This window comes from Peromyscus maniculatus, chromosome 5 (genome assembly GCF_049852395.1).
Source record: "Peromyscus maniculatus bairdii isolate BWxNUB_F1_BW_parent chromosome 5, HU_Pman_BW_mat_3.1, whole genome shotgun sequence".
Taxonomy (NCBI): Eukaryota; Metazoa; Chordata; class Mammalia; order Rodentia; family Cricetidae; genus Peromyscus; species Peromyscus maniculatus.
This window is the reverse complement of record NC_134856.1, coordinates 123,950,570-123,962,791: the sequence shown is the minus strand read 5'-3', so window position 1 is coordinate 123,962,791 and position 12,222 is coordinate 123,950,570. Positions and strand designations below refer to the sequence as shown.

Here is a 12,222-nt window from a genome sequence, read left to right as displayed (position 1 = left end):
CTGGCTGGACAGACCAAAAGACAAGACTACATAGGAAGTCCCTGAGACTACATGAAAAGGGAGTAAGTCCTAGTTCCTCTCATGTCCCCATGTGCCACCAAATGAGTTCAATCCCATCTGCTTCCAAATGTATAACAGATTTCCTAACAGATGAGCAGAAAAACCATCTAGCTGAGCCTAGTCAACCCCTCAGCCATGAGGAACGGTACAGTGGCTGCTGCATTAAGGCAATAAGCATGGAATATACTGTTACACAGCATTTGACAACCCGAAGAACGATGCTGTTCAAACAAAGAGTTTCAGCTTGTGCTGTTATGGAGCCTAATCTGCATATAACTCTGATAAGCTGAATAATTATGAATGATGACAAATTCCTCAAAGACTAAGATCTTCCATCTTTGCTTCAGTGACTACCTTCTTCTTCTTCCTTCTAACTATGAAATTATAAACATAAAACTAGAGGGCCACATGACTGACACTGTTCAAAATGCACTGATTCGGTACCTACGGTCTCCCTGCTTCTTGCTGAGACATTAAGGGGGAAAGGCATTTAAGAGCTTTGAATTCTAAGCAAAAATACTAGATAAACTGTACTTTGAGAGGCAATGGTTCTAACTTTCATAAGCCAGCACCAAAAGGCACTGATTTCCACAGCCTGTGTTCCTCACCTCCACTTTGCCTTGTAAACCCCAGACATTCCCTTTGTGGGTCACAGATGGGACATACAAGGAAGGACAGTTTCCGCCTGTCCACGCTTGACCTCTTTTTGTTTCTATCTATTTTTAGTGCTGAGGATCAAACCAGATGGAATGCTCCCAACAGTCCCCCAAAGGGAATGTGTGACCCAGCCAGATGCTGAAGGTTACTTTGCTTGGTGCCATGCCTTCTTAGTGAAATCAGATGCCGACATTTCACTTACATGTATGTTTGTTTTTCCTAAGCATGAGAATCGCCATGGCTGAAAGACGTGTGCAATGTTACTTCTTTAGCTTTGCAATCATCCCGTGGATGTTTCATTTTTCTTGGGTGCACGAACACTTCGTGAAAGCCAATTGTGCAGTTCTACAATCTGACCAACCTTAAACAAAAACACCTTCTGATGCCCATGTCTTCTTTCTCCCCCTTCTGCTCAAGCAAACTTTTAAAATCTATTTCCTCTCCTTGCATTTACTCGTCAACTGTATGCTTCTAAATTCCAGCCATATGGCTTCCTCAGAACCATTATTCCAAAGACATGCATGGTGAGTTGTCAGTGAGCTTTGCAGATACTCCCAGGTCTAGGGACCATCTTGTCAGGACCAGTAGCGTTGACCTTTCTCCTTTTTTCAAGTCTCACGTTCTGATTTGGTCACACCACCAGCTCCTCCTGGCTTTCTCTTTTTCTTATCAAGCCTTGTCTGCCTTCTTGGTGTCACCCATGACCTGCAGGCTAGATGTCCTGGGTGCTGCTCCCACCTCCTTTTGCTTCCCAAACAACTTTCTAGTTTATATCTCATGGCTCCAAGAATAAGCCAGGTGTCCATGACTTCCCATCTACATTTTCAGCCAGATCTCTTCTGTTCCCAGTTTCTATCTTCAGTGTACCCTCCATCTGATGCCTTGAAAACACATGAAAGTCAACATTTTACCAAATATACCATTCTGCCCAGTAGCCTTTTCTTGGGAATTTCTGACATAGGGAACGGTATCTTGATATCTAACTGCTCAGCAATAAGTCCAAGGGGCGTTCACTCTCCCCTTCTTCCATACCTGATCTATAATCAATATCACTCATTTTCTTTCCTAACTATCTTCTGGTTTGTTCACAGTCATCAGCTGCTGCTGTCACTATTTCAGTCTAGTCTGTCTTCCCTTCTCGCCAACATTGTAATCCACCACTGCTAGCTGGTTTGCTGGCTACCAGAATCAACAGGAACAATTAATATATGACATTTAATGTGACATTAAGGAGGTGTCTTCTTAATTCTGTCCCAAGTAAATTTTCTTTCATTACAAACATATATGTAAATGTTGTTACATTATAAACTTGAAAACAACATTTGGTTTCATGCCAAGCTTTTCTCATAGTATAGAGACTGACCTTTTAAAAACTGCAGTGCAGTCTTCTGAGAGGTTGTGTGTGTGTGCTGAATGAGCACACATGCATGGGTGTGCAGGTACGTGCAGGTGTTTGTGTGTGTGTGTGTGTGTGTGTGTGTGTGTGCACATGCATAGACCAAAAGCCAAAAAGCCAATGTTAGGTGTCATTTTAGGGCGTTACTCACCTTGCTTTTTAAGATAGGGACTCTTACTACCTTGGAGCTTTCCAGTTTGGCCAGGATGGCTGGATACCAAGCCTCAGAGATCTATCTGTCTCTGCCTCATGGGACTGTAGGTGCCACCACATCTGGCTTTGCAGTGTGGGCTCTAGGGCATGAACTCAGGGCCTCATGTGTGCATAGCAAGTCCTTCACTGACTGAGCCGTCTCCCCAAGTCCTCACAGGATTTTCACTGCTTTAGGATAAAGCCCAGGCTCCTTAACATAGCTTGATCAGTATTCAACACTTTTTCCCATCCACCTCTTCAAATCCCATTCTCCTCTCCCCTCAGACCCTCTTTAAGCCAACAACACCTTTCAAACCATAACCTGTTTTGGAGGCTACAGGTTTTAAAGCTTCTCTCTTCTCTGGGCTTTGTGCCACTCTGTTCTGTTGGCCAGGAGAGAAGATTTGCTTGTGTTCATTGTCTTACTCCCTGGCTAATCATCCAATTCTCCAGAACACTCTCCTTGTGACTTTTAACTATGCAGCTTGTCTCCCTTGCATGCTCAGAGGCTCTGTGCATCTCCTCTCACATCACATATACTTTCCCACACTTGCTAGCCTAATTATGTGCTCTTCCCTTAAGACCACGACCTTTAGAGGAAGGAGGGGTACAATTCATGCTTGTCCTTACTATTCAAAGTTCATGGACAATGGCCTGCACATAAATAAAAGAAGCATGCTAAGTTGGGATCCTTTTTGAATTTCTTGTGGTTTATAGAAGTCTAAAAACCTAGGTTCTCAGGAAGAGGAGCCACCATTACTGTCAGGGAAATGGAGACACTGAGAAACTCTGAAATGAGGGTGCTAAGGCCCACAGCTGGCTCTCTTTCTCAGTGTTGTCCATCGGTCTCATCTTTTCAAGCCATCAGAGAAAGATGTCAACTCCCACCAGTGGCAGTCCACAGAGCTTGGCCACATGGCAGGCACATCTTGCCGTTATGGAAGAGGATGATGCTTCCATCTACCAGCCATGGGCTGCTACACCGCACAACAAAGGGATGTCAAGACAAGCCTTCACACAGTCTTAGCTCTCATTTCTCTGCTCCAAGAACAGCAAATGTACATCCCTTAATCATGTGGCTTGCTAGGAATTTCTCGCAGAGAAGAATTAATCATCTAAGATTAGCACAGGGGCTTTCCATCTTGAGCGCCGGGAACAGACTTCCAGAAGAGCCCAGAAGCCTATAGTATCAGGTTCAGAGCCACAACCCAACATTCCAATATAGACTGTCTTCTCTATCCAAGGAGTTTTATCTGAAGCTATGGGCTTGCTGGAAAGGGATTGTAGTGTCAGCAGCAGCTCTGGGTCATGGGTGTCCTGGCTTCATGGACAAGGGGCATCCAGGAACAAGATGAAGTCACTGCCTCCCAGGCCACGGTTAAGAGCTTGCTGCTGCTGTGCTGGAGGCTTTCAGGATAAGAAGCAGTTTCAGCAGAATGAATGTTGGGCTCAGGAGCCCAAGGAGAAGCCGGTGATCTCTGCTTATGGGAGTCCCTATGATAGATAGCCTGTCCACAAATCCTGTTCTATATGTACTGTCTGACACAGAAAAACCATGTGCAAAAGCAAGTGGATTATCTCTGTGTCCCACCCATGGAGTGCTACTGTTTCTGGCTCGGTCATACTGCTGTCAGCTGGGTAGGGCTGAGTGCCAGTGTGACTCACAGGTGGTAGGGAAACAGGCAAGCAGTGACTACCGTCTGGGAGTCACTGTCCTAGTGTGCCACCGCTTGTATCAGGAGTGTCTGCTAACAGAAGAAGAGAGGGACCGGGAAGCAACCCTTGATTTCTATGACCCAGTTAAGTGCTAGAACTTCAGTCGCTTGCAAAGACAGAGACCGGAAACATCTCAGTTTGGAAAAAGAAGGGAGAATTGCCAAGAGAAGCTGCCCGTTCAGTAGTTTAATATGAAAACTGCGTGGGAAAGTTTCCCGTCCGACATGATTGACAATGACAAAGTTAAGTCAACATAGAAGCTTACAAATAAGATATGCAGGCATTCAAGCCTCTGCCACCGTTTTAGTCTGGGTTTCGTTTCCATGTAGTAGCATCTTGAGGATCCTTTACTTGAGGATCTGCGGTTTGTCTCCATGCGCACCTGTCTTTCCAGTTACTTCTTCTCTAACCTCACTGGCATTTGAAGTTTATTGGCTTTTCTAATTCCTGACAATCTACTGGAGTTCTCTTTTCTAATCTAAATGTTTTAACCCTTGTTACCTTCTGAAGGACACGTGAAAGTTCCTGGCGACCATGAATGAAAACTTACTTGAAAATAAGCCAATAGCAAATGTAACAAAGTTTAAGTGTTTTTGTTGACGCAGTTGTTTTGAGATGGGGTCTCACTGTGCAGGCCGAGCTGGCCGGGTACTCACTATGTAACAGGTCTTCCTAGTACTGTGCTAACAAGTGTGAGACACCATGCCTGGCTCAGAAGTATCTTTGAATGGGATTATTTCTAAATGTTCTTCCTAAATCCAACATCCTTGTAAGAGAAGAGGAAAGATCTGAGACCCAGAGAGACATAAAGGAAAAAGATGGAGATACAGGTAGGGACAGAGCACAGCAATGGGCCAAACAATGCTGGCCTAGGCAGCAGCAGGAGGGACAGAGGTGGAAGAATGTCTCCATCAGAACGCCACAGGGAGCCAATCCGACCAGTGTCTTGACTTTGGTCTTCTGAACTGTGAGCCATCACATTTCCATGGGTTTATACCACTGAGTTTACGGTGCCTTATTATGGAAATCTTAGACATAAGTAAAAATCCTTTCCTTTCCTTTCCTTTCCTTTCCTTTCCTTTCCTTTCCTTTCCTTTCCTTTCCTTTCCTTTCCTTTCCTTTCCTTTCCTTTCCTTTCCTTTCCTTTCCTTTCCTTTCCTTTCCTTTCCCCCTTCCCCTTCCCCTTCCCCTTCCCCCTTCCCCCTTCCCCTTCCCCTTCCCCTTCCCCTTCCCCTTCCCCTTCCCCTTTCCCTTTCCCTTCTTTCCCTTTCCCTTCTTTCCCTTTCCCTTTCCCTTCCCCTTCCCCTTCCCCTTCCCCTTCCCCTTCCCCTTCCCCTTCCCCTTCCCTTCCCTTCCCTTCCCTTCCCTTCCCTTCCCTTCCCTTCCCTTCCCTTCCCTTCCCTTCCCTTCCCTTTCCCTTTCCTTCCCTTCCCCTCCCTTCGCTTCCCTTCTCTTTCCTTCCTCTCCTCTCCTTTCTTTTTTCTTTGCCTTTTTCCTGTTTCTCTTTTTACTCAACTGGCAAAATTCCAACCCAGGATAGCTCCCATAGCTTTATCCACAGCTGTGATGGATAACCAAAGCCACTGGAAAAAGTTATCACGTTGTATTAGTCCCTTTCCTAGTTGCCGTTGCCAAACACCTGATGAGAGACAGCTCAGAGGAGGCTCACAGTGAGGGGACGAGGTCAGTTATGGTGGGGACAGTATGGGGGCAGGGGGCTTCCTGAAAGCAGATGCTTACAGCGGATGCCTGTTCACATTCCTGCTGCTCAGGAAGCAAAGGAGGAGACTGGCAAAGGTCTGGGATTCCTGTGTTCCTCTCTGCATCATGCAGTTTAAGCTAGAATCCTCCACCTTTAATATATGACCCATCTTGGTTTCCAGCAGGGTTCTTTATCCTATACTATACCAATAATCCTGTCCTGTTTTCAGAAAAAAAAAAAGACTTAAGTTGATTAAGTCAGGATTTCTCCTATCCTGAAGATGCTTTCTCTTAGCTGTTGCCCACCCACTCAGCCTCTCCTCACCCTCATTCAGCTTCCTAGGGTGTACGAGACTTAGAGTGAAATCTGAACTCTCTCCCTGACTGAAGGACCCCACTGCAAAGGCCACTCTACCTATTGTGATGGTCTTACCAGCTTCAATAAGAGTAACTGAATAATGTCTTTTCTTTAATAGGATACACATACACGACAGATTTATGCATGCCAGCTGACAATGGCTGACCAGTTCACATTCTCATAACCTAGGAATCCTCTTGTGTATTTCTTGTATATGTGACTTATTCAAACATACGAAAGTCAACATGCTTAATTATATTCAGGGATACAATTCATTGTGTTGACTATACCTATCTTGTCAAATTATCCCTTTGGGCTAAGAACTAGCCCAGAAAGTTTTTCCTCTGCAAAAGTAATAAATAACATTTTGGAATCCAATTAAGAAGAAGGGATGCTACAGGGTGAAACATGGGATTTAAAATAAACTAGAATAGCTTCAGCAATGTAGTATGCTCATCCATTTATTATGGTAAAAAGATGTTCTAGAGTGTTCCCTTTACTTTCTAATCCAGGAGTTATGTCTTTTTATTTTTTATTGATATAATATTCTTACTAATTCTTGGAGAATTTCTTACATGCCTATAATGCATTTTGACCCTATCACATGCCGCTTATCCCTATAACTCCTCCTAGATCTATCCGTCAATCCTCATCCCTCCCTAACTTCATGTTCTCTCTCTTTTTTGTATAATAACTCACTGAGTCTAATTTGTGCTGCTCATATACATGTGGATTAGGAGACATCCCCTGGGGCACAACTACCAGGGGTCGCAACCTTAAAGATAACCAACTCCTCAGCCATAACAGCCATCAACAGGCCCTCAGAGGACACTTCCATTTCCTTTCGGTTTCGTGTCTTCTGCCTTATGTTGCCTATAGAGTACATCTCATTTAGGTTTCCTCTCCACTTCTTTCTCATTTTTTTTTTTTATGGGCATGGGCTCCTCCCTGCTCCATGCTGGGATGTTGACTGGCTTGACCTCGTGAAGGTGTTTTGTGGGCAACCACAGCTGCTGTGAGCTCATGTGTACATGAACTGTTAAATACAGAGGAGGCCGGTTCACCTCACTTCTCCTGGACCTCTGTCCTGTCTCCCATGAGGTTCTCTGAGGTTTGGGGTAAAGAGGTGTGATACAGATGATCCTTTATGGTGGAGCACTCCACAGACACTGATTCTCTGCACTTTGATCTTTGGGAGTTTCTGAAGTCACAACATTGTGTGTGACTTCTCTGGTGAGGTCTGAAAGCCACACTTAGGCCTCACAGGCACAGAGATACATATTTAGAGGGCAGTGTGAAACTATGTCCATTTAGGAGCTGCATCTTTTAAAAAGAAACAGCAATCACATATAAATGACATTCTTAGCTGCCAGATCCAACAGCCTGGTCATGGTGGCCACCATAAGAACAATGATAAGAATTTAAAGCTAGGGGGTCTCCTGGTTATAGCCTGGGAGTCTTTTTTTTCTCAAAATGGCTTTACATGCAAAGTTTTCGGATTTTGAATATTTCATGAGTTATCTGATACCATCCTATTTGCTTCCATCCACAGGGAGGAGAAGGCAGAGTCGGAGTGAAGGGACTGCCTCAGAGAGGCAATAATTTAGAAACTCATAAACGACAAGCCCACTTTCCTTGCAGAAACCAGAAAATCAGAGCTATAGGGCTACGATGTTCAGGGAGCAGGTCCTGGGAGTGTCTATCAAGAGAACCACGCTCACTTCAAAATCTTCCTGTTTGTTACTCTAGTTTCTTTGCGTGGCTTGGAGATTCTTGGGTTTGTTGATGGACATTCCGGCACAAGAAGCCAATTACTTCTTAAGAACTTCATTTGTGAGTGGGGCAGAGGGCAGAAGCCCAAGCTATAGAGGAGGTAATGACCTTGGGGAGTGGAAGAAGAAAACCAAAGCCTGGAAGAGGGCCCAGGGAGTGATGGGATCCATAAAGAGAAACAAAGGGTTATACACTAACTTGTAATATTCTCAAGGTCATATGCTGAATCCTTAAGCCCCAGTGTGAACTGTAGGTAGATGTGTGTCTTTGGAGACTAGCTAGGTTTAAATGAGGTCAAGAGCATGGAGCCTCTGATAAGCTCCTCCCTCAGGCGACACCCAGACAGCATTCTCTCTGTGGCACAGAAAGAAGAAGGTCCATGGGAGTGCAGCAAGATGGAGACCACCGATGAGTCCACCAATAGCTTTCCAAAAGAAATAGCATGGTTTGCAACTTCACTTGGAACTGTGAAAAATAAACGTCTCTTGTTTAAGCCATCTAGTGGGTCGTGTTTTGGTATACCAACCCAAGACTGTCACAAAACCAAATCCAAACTGCACAGATTTTCTGTCATCTCCTCCAGAACCAACAGGATAAGGAAATCCTTGTCATTCCCTACACATTTTTCTCTCCACAACCTCATGTACTTAAAAAACAGCCACTTGCTTTGCTCATTAGCTCTCCACAAATTAAAAAAAAAAATCATGTAAAGTACTGATTCTTACCCTCCTGTTTTATTGATGAGGAAGCTGAGGGACAGGTAAACAAAATAAGCAAGCTGCTATACCAGCAAGTACCAGAACCTGGACTTGAACCCAGATCGTCTGGCTCCAGGAATGAGGCCTTGTGGTTGAGCTTATCACCGCCAATATTTCCCAGCTGGCCACAGGGCTATGAGACGCATGGTTAACTTCACACTGCAGAGAGGATTCACTTCCATTCTTTGTTTTTCTGCCTAGTCCAGGAATCATTTATTCATGATTCTTCCTCCATGAAATGACCTGATCTTATCTGCCAACGACCGTACATAAGTCATTTTCTGCCGCGTGTTGACTTTTACAGGAACAGTGAAAATCAGGGTGAATAATAAGAAATGGATTGTCAGGGCTGGAGTGAAAGTATTCAATTATAGAGAAGGTGGAATTCCAAGTCCAGATCATTTATAGATCAAACAAAAGCAGTCATTTTTAAATTAAAAAAAAATAGCCAACAAGAGAAAAGAAAAACCTTCATGAGAGATGGGACAGCAGCTGAGACTTAAAAGCCATGCCTTATCATATCAGGAATTATTAAGAGCGAGAGCAATTCCAAGGCTGGAGTTTCTGCTTTGGGTCAGACAGCTGATGCTAATCAAATCCTCCAAATTAAGATGCAGAGTTAATCTCAGTGAACAGCCAATGAGAACCAAGGCCAGCAGCCACCTTACCTGCTGATGTGTGCTTGAACTTTTCACTTTTCTTCTTCCTCCATTTCCAAGGCTTGAAAATCCTTCCCAGATTGGCAAACTTACTCCTCCTCCGGATAGGTGGGGTGTGCGTCCCCGGGACCAGCGAGTCAGAACGCATTGCCGCCAGCCTCTCCACTTCCTCAGCTTGTTTTTCCCAAGAAAGCGATGGAAATAAAGAGAAGGGGGGAAAAGTGTTAAAATGGGAGCCTCACAGATGGCTAGCCTTTTCCATGGTGACAGATAACAGAAAGCACGTGACCTGAGCTCCGTTTGCCTTTTGGAATGGAAGTCATACCGACATGTTCTGAAAGCTTGGGGACAGTCAGCCAACCCTTAGAGAGCTAGAACACCTTTCCTGAATTTGCTTATATTTAAAGAGGCAGGTTCTCACTGTTACATGCAGGCTGGCCCCAGTCTCCCAGTCTCAAGCAACGCTCCTGCTTCAACCTCCTGAGTAGCTAGGATTATGGGCATGTACCACCATCCCAGTCAAATTTATTCAGCCTTGGCGAAGGTGGTAGGGAAGGGGGATGAAGACATCAGGCGGTCACTTGGCAGATGACAGAACTCCCCAAAGGCCATCTGAAGACTCACAGGAGAGTCAGTGTAACTATTAGTGTGGTAATTTCTCATCCAATACATGGCAGATATAACCTCTATAGGATTGTTTGTTGAGAATAAGAAAACACTCCTCTGCTGTCTGTTCTGGTTCATAGGTCATATGACTGACTGAGTGACCTGAAGGGCCCAGATTCAGGTCAGCAGAATGGATCCTTCATTGTTAACACAAGGAATACAGTGGAGAGGTGCAGCTTTGGGTGTGAAGACAGCAATGGTTTGAGCATGCTGAAATAAAGAGGACACTTAATCCTTCAACCACAGGTGCTTTTAGGCTGAGGGTGGGGTTACATCCTGATAAATTGTCACTAATTAAAATGCCATTAACTCCCAGACACGCTGACTGAATGTGACCGACTAGGTCTTACTGCTTAGCCATAGAGAGAATGGCGGAACACTGCTTTTTCCCCTTGTGGCTGACTTCCTAGAAACGGTCTCTGATGCTGTGAACATTGCCGGAGAGAACCTGACCCAGCATTAGGAGCCAAGGAAAAGAGCTAAATTAAAAAGGCAAAGCCCTGTTTCTTCTTCCCAAGTCACCTTCACACCGCCGGAAAGTTGAAAGCCCCAAAGTCTAACCACGTAGAGCTGGGGACAATCTGTACACAACTCAACACAGAGATGGCTCTTCTTTCCCACCGTTGACCAACTAAACTCTCAATACTGTCACAGACACTGGGGTCACTTCCGGGGAAGACAAAAAGATGAACGAGGTGTCATTGTGAGAGCACGTGTGAGGAGCAGAGGAGACAGGGGTCAGTGTGTCCAACACTACAACAGGAACATTCAGCCTAAAAACCAAGAGTGCGATGTTTGTTCGCAGTACTGGAGAAGGCCCTGGAGAGAGCTCATGCTTCTAGGTTTTGATAGAGAAAGGCAATTTTCTCCCATGAAAAAAATGGAGAGAAGTAGATGCCCGGCAGGAGAAACACATCCAAGAGGGCTGAAAACATGGCCCATCTTGGAACATAAAGGCACTGAAGCCAGCAGTGACATCATGGAGAACTGTTACTGGAGGAGTCTGGAACCAGCTCGCCTGAACTCCTGACAGAGTTTTATTATGCATTTGGGTTTTTAGTCTCGGAATCAGAAGGGAAAGTATGGCAATTTTTAAAAGGGTACCCAACAGTACTATGTGTAGAAAACACTCACTTTCTACTAGAGACTGGGGCTATATCAGTATTCAGAACAGAAGGACATACTGACTGGTGAGGTTATACCAGGACATAGGGTAGATAATAGGCCCTGAGACTGAGGTATAGAAGATGCTAGAAGATACATGCTTTGGGGAGGAAGCCCCAAAGAATTAGTGCAATCTAGTAAAGGACATCAAAAGTCCTCAGAGGAGGGGCTTGGTTTTAACTGGCAGGTAAAGGCTGTCATGTGTTTTCATGAGAAGTGCCCCTCAAAAGTTTCTGTTACTGGGATGCTTAATTTAGCATCCAGTAACAGGAGAAATACACCCAAGAGATCTGAAAACATGGCCCATGGCTGAGGGTGTGGTTATAAATGGGACTCTTAATGAGTAAACCCTAAGGCCTCTGACTTCATCAGTGGATGAGTCTATCGACAAATTCCTAATTTGATGGCATCATTGGGAAATGCTGGAAATTAGCAAGTGGGACCTAAGTGAAGGAAGCAGTCACTGGGACCACGTCCTCAAGAGCCCCTCCTAACCCTGTCTCTGCACTTCCTGGCTGCCATGAGATGAGCAGCTCTGCTCCATAACACATCCTTGTCAGACATTCTGCCTTACTGTGGGCCCAAAGCGACCCAGGCAGCTGACCACGAACCCGAATCTCCAAACTACAAGCCAAAATACATCGTAAAAACTATTTATTCTAGGTATTTGCCACAATAACACAAAAGCTAACACTATTAGTATACAGTGGCAATCAGATGTTTCTTAGGAATATCACTGTAGCAGACAAGGAAGGACACATGGGAATATAAGGAAGCAGGTGTCAAAGAGAATAATCAGGAGTTCCTAGGTAAGGCAGTGCCAGAAATTCAGAAATAACAGATGTGATTCAACCAGGGGCATACCGAATGAAGTAAGAATGACTAAAGTTTGGGGTTTTCATCATGACGATGTGAGGTCTTTAAATAGAACACTGATGAGGAAAGGAAAAAGTAGAAGATATTGGCAGCTCAAGGTCAGAGACTTTGGGCCCAGATCATGTGACTTTTTTTGCAAAGGTTGGATTTTATAGCCCAAGATCTTGGGGAACTACTTGCCAGATCCGGGAAAGGTGAGGGGTGGAGACATGGGGAAGAAGGTGAGAAGTTTATGGAATGGGGTTT

The 12,222-nt window shown here is 44.7% G+C and overlaps 1 protein-coding gene across 13 annotated transcripts in view; it reads right to left on the bottom strand.

Moving 5' to 3' along the window:
* Positions 1 to 12,222, bottom strand: part of Phactr1 (phosphatase and actin regulator 1) — a 474,687-nt gene that overhangs the window by 180,911 nt on the left and 281,554 nt on the right. For all 13 annotated transcript variants that reach the window (XM_076573230.1, XM_015991023.3, XM_076573229.1 and 10 more), the window contains one exon: positions 9,280 to 9,444. In XM_076573230.1, the coding sequence (XP_076429345.1) occupies positions 9,280 to 9,444 (165 nt within the window). The remainder of the gene's footprint in view (positions 1 to 9,279; positions 9,445 to 12,222) is intronic.